Consider the following 22,550-nt stretch of genomic DNA (forward strand, 5'->3'; position numbering starts at 1 on the left):
TCCGGTTCAAGCATGGAAAACAATTCCGGCCCCAGAGGAGAAGGAACCGATCGGTACGGTCGTGTATCGGTGCGAATAATGCACGTACTGGGAAGAAATTAGATCTTGAATAATACACATATTTTCTTTCAAAATTTATTTTTCATAAACTGATACTAGACTCAATATTAGGCTATGGCCACGTAATGTAGTGGCATAGGTCTGATAACAGATGATAGATACCACTGTTCTAATCATTGGCGGCTCGGTGTTGAAATTAGTTTTTCAGATTACAAGTTGACAGGGCCAACGAATAATCCTCATCGGTGGGGCCAGATCATAGTCATGCTGAGAATATATATAAAACAAATTATCCAGTCAAATTTCCAAAATTCATTTTATAAGAATATCAAAATACATAACATGTTTTAAAACAATTATGATGGTAATAATAACATGTTTGATCCATTTAATCAAACATGAAATAGAGATCATAACCAGATTTAATAAACTAATTGTAATTTTTCAAAAATCATTTAGAAAATGCACTTTGAAGTGTTAGATTACTTACCTCTTCTCACTTCAAAATTCCACTTCAGTTAGATAGGTTGGCCTCACCTATTTAATGTCATTAAAATTCAATTAATTTTATTATCATCTTGGAAGCTAAGTTAAAAATTTGAGATACTACTGGGGATACAACTTCATGCCCAACAAGGATGGAGGAAGATAAGGCTAGCCAGGCGGGAGGGCCCAACAACCTAATTGATCCGGTCAAGCTAATTTCATCCGATCAAAGGTCAGACTATAGTATAGGTGCCTCACAGCGATTGAAGATGTCCAAATCTAGTGGGATCTAATAAGGATAAGGGTGGAGGCTGGTTCATTACTCGATGGCCAAGGATCAAGACCCCCTAATGAGAGCAACATGGGTTGCAAGAGAGGGGCCCTATAGGGTCACCTGTTGACTAGAGAGAGATAGTCTAGGAAGAGAGAGAGAGAGAGGGCAATAAATGGGAGAGAAGATAAAGAAAAGAAGAGGAGAAGAAAGAAGAAAAAGAGGAGGAGCGCGGTCAGGTGGCCGAGGTGGTGGTCGATAGTCGAAGGACCGACGACAAGGCCAACGGTAGTGGCAACATGACAGCCGATGATGGAAAAATAAAAAGAAAAACAAGAAAACAGGGGTTTTGGCTCGCACCCAATGATTGCCGGTGGTTAGGCTCCGACAATGGTCATGTGCCGACATGGGAGACCGGGCAAGATATCCGGCGAGAATGCCGGCACAGGGAAGATTGAGAAAGAAGGAACATGATTGATTTTTAGATCTGAAAATAGGAGTCAAACAGAGTGTCTCTTTGCTTGGCTATTTTCAGTGAAACCTCGGCCGGTGGTGGGGCTTATGTGTGAGGGAGTGAAGGGAAAAGATCAAGGTCCTTATCTAGGGTTCTAGTGAGGGCTTGGCTGCCGTTTCCGGTAGCCATAGTGAGCCTGGTCGGCAGTCTTCCGAGAGAAGAAGAGGAAGGAAGATGCGATAGGCTGCAACAATCTCTGGTGATGGGGAAGAATTAGGGTTGGCTGGTTGGGGTTCTTTAAATAGATGAAATCCTAAGGCTTTGCTTGAATTTGGCGTGAGGGAAGAAGACTCCCAATAGGAATCTTCTTCTCCACAGCACGTGTGAGGCTGGCCCAAACAACGTAAGGCCACTCAAGTGGACTAGGCCTTACACTATATTATATGAGATGGACTTTGCTTCTCTCGAGAGGAGAGTGTATCTATTCTTCTTAGATCGAAAATTGATGGTAATTAGGCACCCAAATCAGAGGTCTACATCATTGATCATGATCCATACCACTAAAAATGCTTTAACCTAAGTCATGTGTTTTGGTGTTTTTTAACATATGCATCAAGTAGCCACAAAAAATGGATGATTAAAATGATGCCTAGTCATGTTTTGTTATGATCCAAGCATTAACATCTATTGTTTTCAATTTATATATGTTTACATGTGTAAATTATGATCAATAAGATGGATTCTTAATTGATGTACTTCATCATGTATTTAACATTATAAGCATGATGGAAACCGTCTATTTGTCTGCTTGATGTATAGATTAGAGACTATCAAAACATGCAATTTTATTTTATAGGCATTTTTAGTAGTATAGATCATGATCGACGGTATAAATTATTGATTTTGAATCGAAGAGGAGTAGATATCCCCTCCTCTCAAGAGGAGCATAGTCCATCCCTCTACATATGAGATGGACTTTGCTCCTTTTGAGAGGAGAGAGTATAATGGGGCATCTAGATTGAGGATCCACACCGTCGATTGTGATCTATACTGCGAAAAATGCCTAGAAATCAAAAATCACATGTTTTGATGGTTTCTAACCTATGTACCAATCAGATGTGCAAATATGCCATTTAAATGTTTGGAGACCATGTTTTTCTATAATCCAAGCATTAAAATCCATTGATTTTCAATCTATATATGTTTTAACATGCATGATCAGTAAGGTAGGTTCTTCGTTTAAATGCGTTTTCATGTATTTTAACAAAGTAGTATTATAAAAACTATTTATTTTTGTGCTCACTTGATGCATAGGTTAGAAGCCACCAAAACACATGATTTTTGATTTTGAGACATTTTTATTGATGCATATCATGATCAATGATGTAGATCTTTAATTTGGATGTCCCATTGTTGATTTTGGACTCGAGAGTTGATACTCTCTCTCCTCAAAAGGAGCGTAGTTCATCTTTATATATATGATAACCTCTAAGGATAATTAGAAACATATGGCACTTTTAAGATTTATTGAAAACCTCTTGCAACTTATTATTATGATACAAAGATGATTGAAATACTTGATTTTGATTACTAAATGCATATTTATTTTCTCAACAACATACATAAACACATATGTAAATTAGTAGGATAAAGAATACTCATTGTTATATTATGACTTCTCCTATTTTGTTTGCAGACGGCTGCTCTAGATGGGGAAACTGATTTAAAGACGAGAGTTATTCCATCAGCTTGCATTGGGCTAGCACCTGAACAGTTGCACAAAATCAAGGTACCTTATCCAACTCTTCTGCATGGATGAATTCCTAGGTATTCTTTATGAGGAACTTTTCTATCGCTCTTCCTTGTTAATCTTTGCATATTCAAATAAACAGGGTGTCATTGAGTGCCCCAACCCTGATAAAGACATTAGAAGATTTGATGGAAATATGCGGCTGTTTCCTCCATTTATTGATAATGATTTGTGCCCTTTGACCATCAATAACACACTTCTGCAGTCATGCTATTTAAGGAATACAGAATGGGCATGCGGAGTAGCGGTTTATACAGGCAAGTTTGTTCTATCTAGTTCCTTATTTTCTATACACATATATAAATTGGTTTTATCAGGTTCCTTATTTTCTACATACCAGTTTAATAAACGCGCACAAACAATAGGCACATATTGTTTGAAACAAAAAATCGAAAGGTTCAAAGTAGAGCTAATACTTGGGGACCTGGTTGGATGACTGGGGGCTTAGTTTTGGTAACCCGAGCTATTGGATGTGATTTACTATTTTTGAACTACTCATTGTCCAAAAATCATATGATTTGGATATCCCAATCCTATGCATCCAGTGGTAAAAAAGGACAGTTTAAATAACATGAAATAATGTATGTTTTTTTGACCATTGGATGCATAATCTAAGAATCAGTTCATATGATTTTTTGACAGTGAGCTATTCAAAGATAGTAGATCACATCCAACGGCTTGAATCATCGGTGTTGGGTCCCCAGTCATCTGGTCAAGACCGACCTTGTTAGGGCTGTTGTGTGGATGCCCACATATTAGCTCTACTCATAATATATGTATGTATATATGTATATATGTATGTACATGTGTATTTTTGTATGTATGCATGGATGCATGTATGTATGTATCTGTTTGTGTATGTTTGTATGCTTGTATGTTTGTATGCATGTTACGATTCATACTATCCAGTATTTCAGGCAGAATTATGGAATTATTTTTGCTGTTACCATATAAATTTTTCATTCAGATGTTATGGGATTTTGAATTTTGATTATTGAAGTATGACAGCACACTCTCAAACGTATTGTACTGGCATTCAAGGGTGAAAATTATTCTGGTCATTGTACATAAGCTCATGTGACAGTTTATTTTTGTAACGTTTGAAGTTGATGCACAATGTTTAATACTCGTGATGTAATTTTAAACAGGAAAACTGGACTTAAACGTAAATCTAGATGAAAAACTTTTCTAGACTACACTTACTCTCTGCATCTCTGATTTCTGCTATTAATGCTTCACTGCTAAAGGGTTTGCTTGTGGTGCACATTGCATGTATATGGTTTCATTTCCACTCATAGTTCTGGGATTCTTGTTTTGTTAAATGTATATCTAGCATTACTTTTTCAGCAGTCTTGTGGAGTTGTGGGTGTCTTGGATCTAGTTATGGGGTATGTCATTTCATATATTGGTAACAATGATACCAGTCCGTACCGGCTCCAATTTTTTTTTTGGCTTTTAGCCCCATCGGCACCGTACCGGTACCGATGCCCACCGGTACGTCGGTACAGTCGGTACCGCGTACCTTGCTTGTGGGTGTCTTGGATCTAGTTATGGGGTATGTCATTTCATATATTTATTTTCCTTGATATGTATCCATGCTGCTAAATTGTCTTTGACATATTCTTGTTTATCATTGTTACCAATATATGTTAGAAGTCATGATTGTTGGGAAAAAATGAACTTGATTGCTGAAATAGAATAATTGGATTGTCCTGAAGATGCTCTTATTTTCATTCAGGGATATATTGCATGGATATGTTGAATTGTAGGTTGTGTAGATCTGTTTTGGGTAGGCAATTTTCTGCAAATTAAGTCAAGTATAATCTTGGTGAGGATAATTCGGTTGATCGTATCAGACCTATAATGACAAGTAGTCTCATGGTTCTTTCATTCTTGAGGATGATGTGTACCTAACTTTATGCAAATAAACAAGGGTCTGATGAGCACATGGCTGACTATTTTGAGCTCCTTTTATGGTCAGAAGCTAACATGGAACATCCAAAGAGTTGACACTTAGTTTTCTCTGTTGATAGGCTGTTTGTCAAAGATACATGATGCATCCATTGCTTCTTTCTTATAGGATGCATAACCAACTTCAGAACAATATTCCACTCCTAGTCAGATAGCTAGAACTTATTGGAGAGACATTATGAAATTTTCTAGCATCTCCTCTATATGCAATGTTTTATGTACTTCAATGGGTGTATCATCTCTACGAAATTCTGAATAATCTCATTTGAACTTTTTCTGCCCGAGCTCTCAGGACTTTGAGTAATTCTCCTTTTCTTCATATCATATCCCTGCTGTGAGGTCCATAGAAAGAAATAATGAGTAAAGAGTACAAAACTGCAAAATATTTGCTAAAAAAATAATATTGTAATGCTTGGTGAATCATATAGGGTTAATATGAAATTTGATCAGCAATCCAAAATAAAATAGCAAATGTCATATTTCTTTTTCCCTTTTTTATGGGGGTCCCTTCTACATAAGCAGTAAAGAAAATCAGTGCTATCCATATTTATAAGCTACTAGCTATGTAGAGTCGACTATAGAATAGTAAATTCAAAATCAATACCACATTTACTTGATTCCTCATCCAAAATGCCACGGAAATTGCAGAAGGAGCAACTACATCTCTACTGTTAGATAATTTTCCTTCCTTAAGTTAGACTTCTTAAACGGTAAAGATCTCAACACCAGAAAGATATAAGTCAAATTGAATTCCTCAAGCTCTGATAGGGAAGGCCAACAAATAGTAATTTTCATTTAAAATTTTAAAATATTGCTATAATACTCGTGTGTTTTAAGTGATTAAAATGGTTGTTGATAGAAATTTCATGGAGAGTGTATTAACAACAAATAGCTAATTATTTGTAATTTTGTATCATGATGTATCCAGGCAATGAAACAAAGTTGGGAATGAGCAGGGGTGTACCAGAGCCAAAGCTTACAGCTGTAGATGCGATGATTGATAAGTTGACTGGAGCAATATTCTTGTTCCAAATTGTAGTTGTTATTGTTCTAGGGTTTTCGGGGAACATTTGGAAGGATACTGAAGCTCGTAAGGTATTTTCTGCTGCGATTATCTTGTATGGCAGATAAATTGGATTGTCCAAATTGACCATGAACACAGATACTACTTGATTCACATGGTGTCATGATTTATTTTCTTCTTGCACGTACTTACCACAGTATGGCATTACTTCACTATTTAGTGCTTTTTTGCTATTTTTATTATGTTTTTTGAAAATAAATCTGTCATGTATCTCTAAGTTGATCTTTTATCTAAAGGTACAATAGGATTACAAAACAACTGCAAGTATGAGTATGTTTCTGGCTGATAAAGCAGGTCTATGAGGGGCCGTCCTAATGGGGGGGGGGGGGGGTTTGGAGCGAGTGCCGGTGGCACTAGAGCGTGTTTTGCTTTGTGATTATTCTGGGCGTACTCACGGCTGATGTAGTGAGATGCCGGTACACCAAAAAAAAAAGCAGGTCGATGATGCTCTTTTGTTGCTCTCTGTCAGAAAGCTGCATGATTTCTGTATTTGGATTGAGTTTGATCTGCTACATGCTGACATTCATGGATTGGCACTCAAAAATAAAAAAGTACAATAGATATTTGAAAAATTCATCCAGAAAGATGGCTATATGCCTATATCTCTATGATGCCGAGCATATTTAATGAAAAATGTCCGAATGAAAAATGTTGATTCATATAGTCATCTATTTGATAGATAGGTAATCCAGCCTTTATCATTTTGGGCAACGAACTTATACCCTACTTATATAGGTTATAAATAAATTGGAGATAGCCATGCAACAATTTTATGATTGTTGCAATAATACTAATGTGTTAACAAAACATTGTGATGCCGCACTTGGAGTACTAAAACATGCCTGCCTCAAAGGTCTCTAAGTCATACAGGTTTCTTACTTTGACCCGTACACTTTCTTAGGTGTCACCTCATTACACTTGCCTTGCTTGGAGATAATTAAGGTGCTCCAGGGTTGCCTTGCCTCACCTAAGCACCTAGGTGAGTGGCTGAGGCAAGGTTCGCTGTACCGATTGGTACCGGTCGGTACCGAGCGTACCGTATCCGTACCGATTGGTACCGGTATCGGTACACCAATGTCGGTACGTCTGGCGTACCACATACCGTACCGTACCGACACTTGGTACGCCTATACTAGTGCGGCACCGGTACGGGGTTCGGTACCGGTACGGCGAACCTTGGGCTGAGGCAACATTCACCGTCTCGTTACTGCAACCCATATGGGTACCATCCTATTACAATGTCAGCATGCAGTACAGTACGAGATGACGAGGCCTACTGAGGGTCGGTACGATGTGTGACTGCATACCGGTTCGGTATGGTATGTCCGGTACAACAAACCTTAGGTTGGAGCATGGTCTGCTGAACCGACCTGTACCGGTCGGTTCAGCCCGTACCGGACCGGTACCGACTGGCACCGGTCCGGTACAGGGGTATAAAACGGTTCCGACCCAATATGGGTCGGAACCGTTCGGTTGTAGCTTCGTACCGGTGCGAACCGGCTTGGTTCGCACCGGTACATGTTCGAACCGGTGCGAACCGAGCGGTTCGCACCGGTATGAGCTCGAACCGGTGCCGAACCGAGCCGGTTCGCTGCTGAAAATTAGTGCCAGCGTTGTGGCACTTTCAAAGTGCCACAGCACTGGCCAGAGGGGGTCGAAACCAGGCACTGGTACGGTATCGGTTCGGCTCGGTTCGGCACCGGTACCGTACCGTTACCGGAGCCGACCGGTACGTCGGTACGATCGGTACCGCGAACCTTGGGTTGGAGTGTGTTTGACAACAAGTGCTGCTAGCTATTTTGTGAATTCCATAAATATGAAGTAGTTGCTATAATAATTGAAAATAGATACTTATAATAACCAAGTGTAGCTGCCAAGTGAACTATTGGACGTATAAATGTAGTTCAGTGATATACTTAATAAACACTTGAGGTTGCTACATATGCTACTTGGAAGGTAATAGCGTGTATGTTATTCTTCATCTGGTTTAGCACTAATATAGGTGTTAGTCTCGTCATAATTGATGCCCTAACAAAGCCATGATTTTATTGATGAGATACACTTTAGAGCCAAATATGAGAATTTATTCTTCTAATGATTTACATTCGCATTTTTTGTATTGCACATGATGTATAATATGCTATTAGATGATCCATAGGATATATCGTAGTAAACTCAAGTGGCTGCTATGTGTGTTTCCCCACTTGTTTCTTTTCCTCTTTTTTTGTGAGTATTACTCAACTCAGTTCATCAATAGTTACTAAGACTTGATGTTAATTTTAGTTTTGCCTCTATGTCATATGATAATCCACATTAGCATAATTGTAAGCATAATCATCCAACTTTTTTCTCGACTATTCGTGTTGGCTTTATAGATTCTCACTCACTAAGAATTCCTATTTAGTGCCACTTTTGATGTTATTCCCATATTCTTTGTATCCTTTCTCACAATCTTCATCCATGTTACCTCAATTCTTTCTCTCCTTTTCTTACAATACTCAAAATGAACTACTGTACCTCTCCTTGATGGAGCCTCCTCAGCAAGGTTTGTTAAACTAGTACCGGAGGGTGTATTGGCTAGCGACAATTTAGGCATGGTACGGGTCCATATCATGTTGTTCTGGGGCATACCGAAATAGAGAGAGCTAGTGAGGGAGGGGGGAGGGAGGAGATAGATGAAAAGAGAGAGAGAGGGAGAGGAAGGGAGGGAGAGAGAGGAGAGGGAATAGGCCGAGAGAGGGAGAGGGAGAGGGAGAGGGAGAGGCCATCGTTGTTGTTGACGGGGGGAGAGAGAGGGAGAGTGAGAGGGAGGGAGAGAGGTTGAGAGAGAGAGAGGGGGGGAGAGAGAGGGAGACTTACTCGGGGGACCTCGTCGTCGTCAGTTCGTCGAGCTGGCCGAAGATGGAGACCATTAGGGTTTCGAAATGGGGGATGGGTGAAGGAGAGAAACGAACACGTAGGGGCTGGGGCGAGGGTGCTTTAATAAACCGAACCGGTATATTGAACCGTGCCGATAGCCGACCGGTTCGGTTTTGTATGCCTCGAACTAGCCGGTTCGGCATGGTTTGTCAACACTACTCCTCAAATCTCAAAATTTTATCTGATCCCAGCTTATCAATTCCAATAAAAATGATCCAATGATCCATACTGCTTCTACTGCACGAGTCATCTGCTTGTATAGTTTTTGGGCCTTGAACACGAGGACAAGGCTCATGATTGGTTTGGGTAAACCCTCGAGGTGCTCAAATACCAATAAACCTACCATGGAAGAAATCCTCATAATTTGACTTCCGATTTCTTATGAGTTCTTCATTCCCATAATTTGTGTGTTCTCAAGTAGCATCATAGAAGATATAAGAATTCCGTGATAGCAATTCTGGATGCCTCCATGACAAGTTCACATAGATGCACAAAATTGACTTGGAGAAGATGTGGTTAAGAAATGATACAAATTCTTACTAACCTAAATGAAGCTTCTCTTGAGTTGAAAAGGATGTGTAAGACACTTAAGAATTTAAGATCATTTTTTCCTCAGGTCATCTATTGTTGATTGAGTCAAAGCTTGTCTTATGCTGCTTAACAGAGGTGTTTTTTATTGTTCTACCTGTCTCAGGAAGCTCCAGTGTCTGGTCCTACATAAACAGTGAAAAGATCATAGTTTTAATAGTCTCCTTTGGATGTTAAATTAGCAGTCATATTCTATAAACTTTTGACTATTTTTTTGATATTGAATTCCTTGAAAGTGCTTCTTTAACATAGTTAAGCTGGAATTATTGTTTATTTATAATACGAAGATCAAAATAAATTTCATTATCTATGAACATCATATGGTCCAGAGTTCTGTCATTGTGTTATTTCTGACATGTTTAGTACTTACTGACTATTTTGTTTCTTGCCTGATGTAGCAATGGTATGTAAAATATCCTGATGAAGGACCTTGGTATGAACTATTGGTCATCCCTCTGCGGTTTGAGCTTTTATGTTCGATCATGATTCCAATATCTATAAAGGTATGATATGATGTTTTAATGTTGAAACTCTTGAAACTTTTGAATTGGAAGTTAGTAGGCTTTTTAGTTCTTGAACAAAAGTTATACTGAAATGGGCTGTCTTTAAAGTGCACGACCGTTTGCATGTGACTTCCCCTATCTGGTGGATTCAATGTGACTACCATGCTGTCTCTGGTTTACTGCTTATTTGGATATTAAATAGCCAAGAGCACATGTTAAATTATGCTATATAAAGTTATACTGAAATAAGCTACCCAAGTAAATGTGGTCTATATAAAGTCTAAATGGTCAACTACTAAGATTTTTGCTAATGAGTCATGAGGGCTTCTTTGTGCGATTTGTCTTCAAGATTAGAATCATTGTGATTATGATCATTGATAATTCTTGCATTCATGGTATGCCATACTGTACCGAATCGGATGGTATAGGGCATACTATACCATATCAGTTTGGTACCGGTACATGGTACGAGGGGCGTACCGACACTCGGTACACCGAACCGGCTCCTATACCGAGCATACCGACACAGTGACAGAGTGGCACTGGTGCGGGGTTTGGTACCTAGATGGCATATCTTGCTTGCATTCATCGTAGGATTGATTGATTCATGTACTAATGGCTTATGACAAATAGTGGATATTGTTTCCAAACTCTTTAGCATTTTTGCCTACAAAAATTTATTTACTTTTATGAACCAATTAATCAATTATGCTTGAAAAATATAAGCAGATACTTACCTTCAAATAATTTTTCACATAATTCAAAAGGTGAAAAGCATTTATTCTTGAAATTCTTAGATTCTAGATGGACCTGTATAGTAAGATAGATAAGTTTTTCATTTAGTAGCTAATCATGTGAATTGATTAAAAATGGTAAATCAATTATAAATGGATTCAAGTACTGAAAGTCACCTCAATGTACAAATCTCGTGTGACTTCATCAGCAGTAGCAACATCTGCAACATCATCCCATCCAAAACCACTATTTTTCGAATTGCTTTCAGAATGGTATGTTATGTCTTAAATGGTGTTTATACTTAGTCTAAAGAATAACTGTGATTACATTTTTTCATTAAATGGAAGTCAAATAACTCTCTATGTTTCCGTGAGATAAACTGAGTCTGTCTTTTTTACCTAAATGCCATGTTTTCATATAATTTTTCTAATAAAAATTGGTCACATGCTGTAGTCCATCCAGCATGCTTATTATCTTGGGATAGAGGCCATCCTTACAGAAAAAAGGAAAGAATTATTCTTCATGATATTCTTATTGAAAAAGAAAATAAAATTAAAGAGGCATCAACATTAAACACAAGAGCCAAATATTGAAATACATTTTCAAAATTGTTAACTAAAATAAAGTATAAATTCCAGGCTTTATGATAATTATTCCCCAATATTCTACATTGTACCCTTTGTGCATTTTGTATGCCTATTTAAACTCATGGTCTTTGCACTGTTATCTGAGCTTCAATGTCCTTTTCAAATAGTTCATACAATTTGTCTTTTCTTTGGTTTTCAATCATAATGATGTTGTGCAAAGTGCAAGCTGCTACTACAAGTTTAGCTTGTGATTGATAAGTATATGACCTTGCAACATTCAATATTGGGAAATGCTTCCTCAGGACTCCAAAGATTCATTCATTTGCATACCTAAGGCTTGAATGCCTAAGATTAAAGAGCTCCTTGGGACCTAGTGGTCCTTGACTGCCTTTAGCAAAGTCTGTTAGCTAAAACCTTGCACCTCTGTATGGTGCACAAAGTTAGGTGTGTGTGCATAACCAGCATCGACAAGAATTATACTTACCTAGACAGGAGATATAAAGTCAATAATTTAACTAAAGTTGAAAAGAGTATGTTTCTAAAATTGATTAATTATGATTACCTCAAGGTACACTAAAACCCTTCTGTAAAGCTCACTGGAGGACCAGTGAATCATGTGCCAATCCTTCCCACCCAGCTAGCACATAAAGAAAAAGTAAGTCGAAAGAGCATGCTGTCATCATGTTTTGTGAAAGAAAAGTTTTTCTACTGCGATAAGGAACATGCTTTTCCATAGGAATAGATACGTCCGTACAGGTATATGTGTACCATCAATTGCACAAGACAGTCCTTGAATAGAAAAGAAAGTTACATTTTAGAAATAGGTATTATGAAGAAAATATTTAAATAAATTTTATATTTAAAATTCTATGTACATTGAGGGGATCAGATTTTGGTTTCACAAGGATATCCAAGTGATCATTTGGCAATGGAAGTTGGATGTACATGAAAGACAGTTTGAATATTGCATTCATTGCATTATTAAAATGACCAATGGTTTCCCCACTATGTTGGAAACACTCTTGCAGATTATGGTTGCCTAGTCCATAGCAATACTTTGTAAATACCATCAATTGCTCCTCAACCTTCACATTGGATGTGTTTTTCAGAAGATCCCTATGACAAACAATTTCACGAAGTTTAATAAATATCTTAAGATCCATTTGGCAAACTTCCTGGCATCGTCATTCATGACCTTGCATTAATATTTCCTGAACATACATGCCACCTCTTAAAGATGAGATATGACGTGGTATCTTCTTCATATAACCATCATAATAACAGCATGCAGCCAGTATACTGTAATTACTCATCCTTTTAATCTTTTATATTCTTCGATCTCAATTTCATCCATAATAGGCTACATGAGAACAATAACCACAATTAATATATATATATATATATATATATATATATATATATATATATATATATATATATATATATATATATTACTATTTGGTGTCATCGGTACGTACTGGTACCGGATAGAACCGGTACGATACAACTACATTTTTCGGTTCCGACCATTCGCAATCCGTACCGGCCGGTATCGGCTCGAACCAACCGGTCCGTACCGGCTTCAAATTTTTTTTGGCTTTTAGCCCGAATCAGCCAAACCGGTACGGTACCGGCGCCCACCGGTACGTTGGTACGATCGATACGGCGTACCTTGCTTTTGACTAGGATGTGCATTTTATTTAACCATAATCCTCATAAATCCTAACAATCAGATTAATTATATGGATTGATCATATATAAGAGGAGAAAATTGTACTACACAAAGTGTACATGCACTTACATATTTCTATTAGATACTATCCAAGGAAGGAGATCAGTGTTCCATCCAATCACCACAGATCTATTTGAATAGAAAGCGAGAATACTAATCCATTTAAATAATACCTTTCAAATCATACAAGTTTCTGCTTTATTGTACTGTAAAAGAAATCCATGCTACACTACTTTAGTAGATAGACCCAAAACAAAGTGCACCACTGTTTGGTTCCAAATTTGTGGCGTAAAGAATCACTTTTTTGCTCCTATGAATATTTATAATACAAATTCAAGACAACTTTGCTGTACAAATAGGATGATCACTAAAGAGAGAAAAATAATAAAAATATAATCATATGACCATCTGAGTCACCTATTGAGATATGCGCATGTTTTCAATCATATATTAGAATCTACAGCCACAACCATAGTTTTCCAATTCATATGCATATACAATATACAAGCTCAATATATAGAGACTGCTTCTTGAATAGATATCAACATGAAAAAAATAAAATCGCTCTTTGATGGAATGAATCTCTATTAAATTCAAATGAAACATTTATAGAACCACTACAATATTAGAAAAGATGACATGCTTTTTTTCCCAAGTCTGGGGTGGCCGAGGGATGCCCCTGTTTAATAACTCCTGCGACCAGGCATGAGCTATGACACTTGTATTCTCATTACTGTGAGGCACTTTGTAATGAAGCTTCACTATCCCTTCTTTATATCTACCGTTCATCTTTCACCATCAAGCAATAGGTTCGTGCACGTGCGCGCACACATAGAGAGAGAGTGTGGCTGCTTTTTGTAATATTTTACTCTTGATCTGATGTGGGAGATCAGACCTCTGTCACAAGAGAGTGGGGAAGGGAAGGGAAGTGGGAGATTAATACGAGAGGAGAGGGATATAGACATGCATGCAGGACGTGAAAAAATCTTGTGGCCCATTTTTCTTGAAATATTAAAAAACAAGATTTTCCAAAATTCTACTCCAAGCCAAATTTTCAAAAACCATGAACTTTGGTAAGTCAAGGTTTCTTAAATCCTGAATTTTAGGTACCAAATAGCACGCATGGTTTTGGGAATCATAAAAAAATAAAATATTCTAAAATTTCATGATTTTTATGGGCATCCAAATATACCCTTAGTGTTGTTTTCTCTAAAAATTAGGAAATAATGCCTCCAACTGCTTATTTCTTTTATCTTATGTATGCAATTTTCCCTTCTTAACTTCAATATGCACATGCACATACACATATAAATGTGTCTGCCCGCTCATGCATGTAGGCATGCGCATATGCGCGCAGACAGGCACATGCAGTGAGAGGGATTTGCTGGTGGGGGGGGGGGGGAATTAAGCTGGAAAATTATTGGTAAGATTGCAGCTCAAATTCAGTCATATCAGGGTAAAATAAATGATGGATCTTGTAAGGTGAGGATCCACACTGTTGAACATGATAAGAATATTTTAAAGTACCTAAAACAAATACATAATATGTGTGTCTTGGAAGTTGGAAGTTTCTTAACTATATGTGTAGCCAACAATATTAAAGGGACTGGTAGAATTTGTATGCCAAAATATGTTGCAGACTATAAAAATTAATAAAACAGATGGTTGATCATGATTTAGATATCTAGTAATACATGACAAAGTTCAATTGATGTGGATGCTTCAAAATGGTAAATCAAATGAAAACATGGTATCTTGCTGCTAAAAGTGTTCTTTTGTGATCATTTTATGCATAAGTAGGATATATTAAAACAATCGATATTTGTTAATGTTGTGGATTTCCAACTTAGATATTGTATCCATGATTTTGCATAAATAGTAGAGGGTTCTTAATCCTCCAGGAGGTATTCTAGCTTAGTTCTATATTTGGTTTTGTTTCATATCTAACATATCTAAGAGATTTGTATGCATTACAGGTTTCTCTTGATCTTGTGAAGAGTTTATATGCAAAGTTTATTGACTGGGATGAGGAAATGTATGATCACGATACTGATACCCCTTCTCATGCAGCAAAGTAAGCCAACCATGTTTCATATCTATACTGATCGATGTCCGTACTATATCTTTCATTTTTTTGAGTTCCAGAAGTATTGTTTCTTTCAGCACAGCAATCAGTGAGGATTTGGGACAAGTTGAGTATATTTTGACTGATAAAACTGGGACTCTTACGGAAAATAGAATGATCTTTAGAAGATGCTGTATCGGTGGCATTTTCTATGGAAATGAAAATGGAGATGCTTTGAAAGGTTATTTTCTTTTTCCTCTAATTAATTTGTTTTCCTTTTCTTTTTCTTTTTTCGCTGTCATCTTCTTTGATGCTACTTCAGTTGGTGCCTTAACTAGGAACATATGCTGACACACTATAGAGGAACTATGTTATCTCCTATTAGGGACTGTCACACTATTGCAGTCTTTCAACTAAGGTTGCAGACCACAAATAGACAACAAAAGCTTTTAGATTTTTCCCCTCCCTAGTGAGTTGCTAAATTCAGAACTGCTGGAGACTATCTTTTTTTTTTTTTTCTTGACTTTTCTGCTTCATATGTCTTGCATTGTGCGGCTGTTAATTAACCTGGCCAAAAATATGTTGCCTATTATTTTGCTCATTTTTCCTTTACATTGGTTATATCATAGAATATAGATTCTCCACAACTGATTTGCAGTAATTTGCCTTTTACCTTTAGATGTTATTTATTATGTTTATCTAATCCAATGGCTTGACTGGAACATCAATTTTGTATAATTGTACTGATTTTGGCATCTACCACCAGATGCTGAACTGCTGAATGCTGTTGCCAAAAACGTTCCTGATGTTATTAGATTTCTTACAATCATGACAATTTGCAACACAGTTATCCCTGTTAGAAGGTGATCTTTTATTTTTGCACTTCAATATGTTGGCAATGTCTTGGCTTTGGTTTTTATTTTTCACTAAAATTCATTTTAGTTTGCTCTCTATTTTGATTTTCAGCAACAGTGGAGCAATCATGTATAAAGCGCAATCTCAGGATGAGGATGCTCTTGTCAATGCTGCTGCTTGCTTGCATATGGTTCTTATTAGCAAAAATGGCAATACTCTTGGTAAGATGTTCCCATGTAGGAGATGTTTAATGCAGATTTTGTAGCAGCATCATGGTGCAACTGTCGCTCTATTCACGATTATGGACTGATCATAACATCATGCATATTATGGATGAGTATTGGCCTCCATGTGCTGGCAACCAGTTACCTCCTTTACTCTCTGTTATAAAATGGCCAAACTGTCATGCAATTGGTGCATGACCAGTCCAAAATTTGAAAATGCTGCAGAGGATACGTCAGCATGATGCCGCTATCTTAATCATTCTGCCTTTTCCTTTTACCTAGGGCTTGTTTGGTTCGCGGGAAGCATTTTTCCTCCTAGGAATATAATTTCTGGAAAGCAGATTTCTGGGAAGAGGATGCCTGGGAAAGTACTTTTGGCATGTTTGGTTGATAATGGGAAAGTGACAGATTTTCAAAGTGCTTATAATTGGTTGACCATCCACTTTCCTGGAAAAGTTATGTATAATTTCTATTATACCTTTAATAAAAATTAGGTCTTTAATACCTCTTTAATGTTGAAGGATTTTTTTGGAAAAAAATAAAAATGGAGTGATTTCCGGCTCACGGGAAAGTAATTTTCCCATGTTTATCATGGGAAAGATTTTTCTATAAAATGTGAGAATCATATTCCTATGAAAATACAACTTTTTCATCTCTCTCATTTGAAAACTCCAACCAAACAAGAGGCATCTCATTACTTTCCCATTGACCACACTTTTTCTCTTCCTTTTCCCACGAACCAAACGAGCCCTTAAGGAATTCCTATTAGTTAATAATCTGTTGTAACTGTTGGACAAGTACTTGCAATTTTGACTCAGTTTTGTTGTTATCTTGATATATCTGCAGAAGTCAATTTCAATGGCTCGGTTATCCAATACGAGATATTAGATATTTTAGAGTTCACTTCTGACCGGAAAAGAATGTCAGTGGTCGTCAGGGATTGTCAAAATGAAAAGATTCTCCTCCTGTCCAAAGGTGCAGATGAAGCAATTTTCCCTTGTGCTTATGCTGGTAAGTTACAAATTGATTTCATTGTTTAATTATGTTTGAAAATTTGCTAAATGTTGAGATCTTACTAGATAACGATATCCTATGCCCATACCCATCTTGAAATCTCAACGTATAAATTGGCTGAAGACCTTGGATGTCCTTAATCAAACTGCTGAGCCAATACCTTTACCTATAGCCTAAACTTCCACAAATTTGTTGAGCATATTAGCATCCTTTGACATATGAAAGTCTGACAGTGTAGTGTCAAACAGATCCCTTTAGCATGATGTTATTTTAGTAATTGTTTATAGGGGATCTTTGCCTTTGGACTTCGTGAACTTTCTTTTACAAACAGCAAGTGGACCCCACCATCCGAGTTTTAAAATGCTGGTACTAGATGCCGGTTTTGAATCGGAACAATATGGTACCACTGCGGTCAATATGGACTGAAATGATTAATATCAGTAATTTTACTTGTTAAAGTGAGAACCTGCCCCACACCTGTATCAATCCCGTTTACCTGTCTGAATGGTACCAAATTACTGCCAAGTGCCAACACTAAAACTTGAACTTCCACCCCTTCATCCTTCCTAACCCTATATATGAGACATCCAGTACCACGGTGCGTGTGATTTAAATTGCCTAGTCACTAGGCCTAAGGGTGGTGACACCAGGAAAGCATGAACTGATTTGGAAGCAGTTTGAGAACACATGAAAGTGGAGTGTCTCCCCATTAGGCATGAGATCTGTAGAACAGTACACTGCGCAGTGTAGATCTACTATATTGGCCTAGGATCCAAGACAAGCATAAAAAAATAACAAGGAAGAATTGCTGAAAGAAAAATTTGGGAGTGAAAAATAAATTTATTCAAAAGAAAATAAAGACCAAAACAATAAATTTTGCTTCCACTCTCAAAGACGCCTTGCCTTACCTAAAAGAATTCCCTTCAACTCTTCCGATGCTTCCCCTCATTGCGAAATCCATTCCGACAACGTTGGATTTATCGGTGTCGTGAAACGCCACAGTAGCCATTGCTAGTATTACCATAGTAATTGTAACATGCAATGACTTGTCGACCCAACAGTTGAATATTGGAGCTCCTTTATTGGCTCGAATAATAATAACTTTACTGCCTTGTCCTCTTCGATGCATATATCGAAATCGGCAGTGTCCTCTAACATTTCCCCTTAGTATTGACTCCATGATCACAATTCCGAGATTCCATTAAGCATCTTGCTTATACCGTTGAATATCAAGTTGCCAGTTGTAATTACTGTTCATATAGCATCCATCATTACTTGCAAATAAGTAAAATCAGCAGTAAAACTTTGGCCATATTCACATGCCTCTAGTTCAGTAGCACCATGTATCTGCATACAACTGGCTCCAATGCATGAAATCAAATCATCATGCATAGAGTTTTCTAACTATTCGAACTCTACAGTAGCTTTAAAATTAACTGATGCACCAAAAACCTTGTTGAATACTAAGGCTCAATATTAATCATCCACACCAAGCATATCTTGGTGCTTGATCTCTGAAACTATTTCAAAACTAGTCAACTCTTTATCCTTATGACTAGTTCTCCAAAAGAAACATTCATATTTGGGATAGCTTAGCATAAGACTCTTCTGCATGATTTGACTCCTTAATGCAGATCTTTATGATCGGATCAACTATAGCATCCTTTGACTCTTCTTGGGCAATTTCAAAACCAACTGGTTCTTCAATCATGATCTTTTATGAACTTGATACAGCAACCACTTAGTCAGGCTCGTCATGTTCCAAATTTTTTTTTTTGTACTTGGTTGATCCTTGAGTTGATCAACTTTATCATGTTCTGAGTCTTCTAAATTTGATCCAGTCTCTACCTGATTAAGCTCATCATGCTTCAAATCTTTATTTTTAAACCAGTTCTGCTCTTCTTTTGGGTTGTCGAGGAAGCCTAAAACCAAAACCCACTCTTTGGGCAACTTTTGTTTGAGAACATCTTGATTTCTCATCTTGCTAGATCTTAAGTGAACAGCCACTAGAATATCCCATGCTTTCTCACATGCTAGTCTTGAGTAAACAGCCACAAGAATATCCCACACTTTTTTTGGCTCTTTTATATCTTTAGATATGGAGGTAATTTTCTCTATCCACCATAGCTTTGATAATTCACATCACCTTCTTAGATTTGAGACTCCACTTTTTTTTTGTAATCTCATTATCAAAGGTATCTGTTGGCATCCTTTTGACTCTTTTAAGATGTTCCACAAATCTTGTCCCATCAGATATGCTTTGATCATAGACTTGCACCTTGGATAATTTGTTGTTCAACTTAAGGAGACAAGTGGTGGTAGCAAAAGCAGCCATGTTGATGTTGTTGAAGTCAACCATCATGATGTGAATCACAATAAAGTCGATGCACACAATGAATTACCGGAAGCTCTTGAACCATGCTGAATAATCACCTTAAACCACCAACAATCAAGCTGCCGCTCCAAAAGTTGTGCTCTGATTATATCTAATCGAAGCCCCAAACCAATTGACCACACTTCAATCTCGCTCTGATACCATGTAGAATGGCATACTACTCAGTGTAGATCTATCATGTTGGCCTAGGATCCAAGAGAAGCACAAAAAAATAATATGGAAGAATCGTTGGAAGAAAAATTTGAGAGAGAAAAATAAATTTATTTAAAAGAAAATAAAGGCTAGAATAGTTTGTTTTGCTCTCACTCCCAAAGATACTTCACCTTATCAAAAGAATTTCCCTCCAACTCGTTATGTCACTCTCTCCCCCTCTTTATAAGACCACACTCTCTCTCTCCCACTGGAAGATAGCATCTCTCACTTCTACTAAAGTACAAGCTTTTGTATATTGAGTCTAAGGCTCCACCTAACTTAATCTAGCACTAAAAGACAAACTATTCCAACTAGAATTGGAACAAGACACAAGGATAAACTAGGAACAGAATCCTAGTACAAGCATGGCAAGCAATGGACGTCCAACAAGATCCTGTGTTTGGGAGGGTGGCTTTGACGGGTGGAGGGGTGATGGGACCTGCAGAAGGGCTGAAGAGGTGGGTAGGATGTAGATAGAGAAACAGAGATATTACTGATTGAAGGGTTGGCAAAAATCTTTTCCACTTTGAAATAGTGCTGGTTAGCCAGGTGAAGCCACTTGATCATCTATGACCGGCTCAGGAATAATTTTTACCAAAAAGACTGCTTTAAGCTGCTATTTAGGAATAGCAGTAGCTTTACACTCTGTGCAAGGACTATTGCAATTTTTATATGAATTTGAGCTTTTGATTCTCACATTGTAATAAGAAATTCTAAAACTTTGCAACTGCAGCTTATGTGATTTTAGTAAAAGACAATTTGAAATATACTTTAAGCATCTAACATTATGTTTTGCTTTCCCCTATATAATGTTACATTATTAAAGCATGTATGTGGTGATTCTATAACTTTTCAGGACAGCAAATAAGGACTTCTGTTGATGCGGTAGAGCAATATGCTCAACTTGGGTTACGCACACTCTGTTTGGGGTGGCGTGAGTTGAAAGATGATGAATATGAAGAGTGGTCTCATTTGTTTAAAGAGGCTAGCACTGCATTATTTGACAGGGAGGTAAGTTGATGTCAAAAATTAATCTAAAATGTATCTGTTAGTTAGAAGGGAAGGAACTAATGCTGCTACTGCTGCCCTCTTAGTGGAAGCTGGCTGAGGTTTGCCAAAGACTAGAGCATGACCTTGAGATTCTTGGGGTAACTGCAATAGAGGATCGTCTGCAGGTACACTATTCTTTCATCAAAAGAACTTGTCAGATATTCATACTCATTTATTTTGTGGTAAAAATGTCTCTTATGGTCACATGCATTATAGAATGGTTGTGTGCTAACTTTTTTAAATATTCTACTGTGATTCTTAAATAGGATGGTGTACCAGAAACTATTGAAACACTGAGGAAATCAGGAATCAACTTCTGGATGCTAACTGGTGATAAACAAAATACTGCCATCCAAATAGCACTTCTATGCAACTTTATTTCTTCAGGTGATCTATAATTTTCGCATCCATCCTTTATCATCCATGTTAAGTGTAACCTTTCAGCATACTTTTTAGAGGTATATGTTGTGGTTGAGATTTGACGTTCATGGTGTCAAACAAGGCTGATTTAAGCATCTTCTCTTACCTGCTGTTATATATACTCTCTTGAGATATGCAATAACCTACATGATAATTTGATATCAGCTTGCTAGCCGGCTTTCTTTATCCAACTTGACAAGTAACTCCCTTCACAAGTTGTGCCTTGTCAGATTTTTGTTAGACATAGCATTAGAAAAATCAATTGTTGTTGTCAACTGAACCCTAAGTCTTTTTGAGGTGGAGATTTGTGGCTATATGTGGCAAGTAGGAAAGTATTATCTAAAGATACCAAAGAGGCAGGATTTCCTTGTATTGTTTTTAAAATTTATTAAGTGTTATTAAACCTATATAGGATGCATATGATATGTTATTTTGACTCGAATCATTTGTATTCAAAGTCATTATTTAAAGAAGTTTGGCTATTGGGCCGAGAATCTTCTTATCATTTAAAATTTGACATTTTAATGCCTCCTCTCAAAAAATAAAAATTTATAAAAGTTAAATGTTGCTAAAAAGTTAAAAGTTAAATCTTGTTGTAGGAATCATGTTTTAGAAGTTAAATTCACAATTTTTTTTTGAGTGACGACATCTGTTAATTTTTTTTTTAATGCTTTTATTTCTTCTCTCAAAATGTCTATTGTCGAACGGATTGAATGATAGGGCCTCTTATGCTCTGTGCATGGTATACTATCCTAGGTGAAATCTGATTGTAGACTTTGATTTTTTAATTCAGAGGCAAGTATCTTTTTTCATTTTGTTTCTTTTTCTATTGTTTTCTGTGTTCCAAATGATCATTACGATGAAATTCAATTTTTTAAAAAATATCAACAATATGGAACTCTAGCGATGCTATGCAAGTTTGAGAAAGCCTACAGCAGAAATGTTGGCACACAGTAAACTGATGATTTAAAGGTTCATGAGTTATGAATTATGAAATAAACCAGGATTGCCAAAGTGGACACCTGATTGATGATACATCACTTCCATCAAAGTAAACTAGTATAATTGATGTCATGTGATTTTATTGACACAATTGTTGGTATTGTAACTTCTATGTAGGTGATCATTGCAAAGT

General features: G+C 37.1%; 1 protein-coding gene across 1 annotated transcript in view; it reads left to right on the forward strand.

Annotated features, from left to right (window-relative positions):
* The window catches only part of LOC103712408 (phospholipid-transporting ATPase 2), a 45,469-nt gene that overhangs the window by 11,028 nt on the left and 11,891 nt on the right, over window positions 1-22,550 (forward strand). The window contains exons 5-16 of the mRNA XM_039133460.1: window positions 2,968-3,060; window positions 3,164-3,338; window positions 5,981-6,147; window positions 10,042-10,146; window positions 15,177-15,274; window positions 15,364-15,506; window positions 16,032-16,128; window positions 16,232-16,341; window positions 17,191-17,355; window positions 20,802-20,956; window positions 21,040-21,120; window positions 21,262-21,382. Coding sequence (XP_038989388.1) covers window positions 2,968-3,060; window positions 3,164-3,338; window positions 5,981-6,147; window positions 10,042-10,146; window positions 15,177-15,274; window positions 15,364-15,506; window positions 16,032-16,128; window positions 16,232-16,341; window positions 17,191-17,355; window positions 20,802-20,956; window positions 21,040-21,120; window positions 21,262-21,382 — 1,510 coding nt within the window. The remainder of the gene's footprint in view (window positions 1-2,967; window positions 3,061-3,163; window positions 3,339-5,980; window positions 6,148-10,041; window positions 10,147-15,176; window positions 15,275-15,363; window positions 15,507-16,031; window positions 16,129-16,231; window positions 16,342-17,190; window positions 17,356-20,801; window positions 20,957-21,039; window positions 21,121-21,261; window positions 21,383-22,550) is intronic.

This window comes from Phoenix dactylifera, chromosome 14 (assembly GCF_009389715.1).
Source record: "Phoenix dactylifera cultivar Barhee BC4 chromosome 14, palm_55x_up_171113_PBpolish2nd_filt_p, whole genome shotgun sequence".
Lineage (NCBI taxonomy): Eukaryota > Viridiplantae > Streptophyta > Magnoliopsida > Arecales > Arecaceae > Phoenix > Phoenix dactylifera.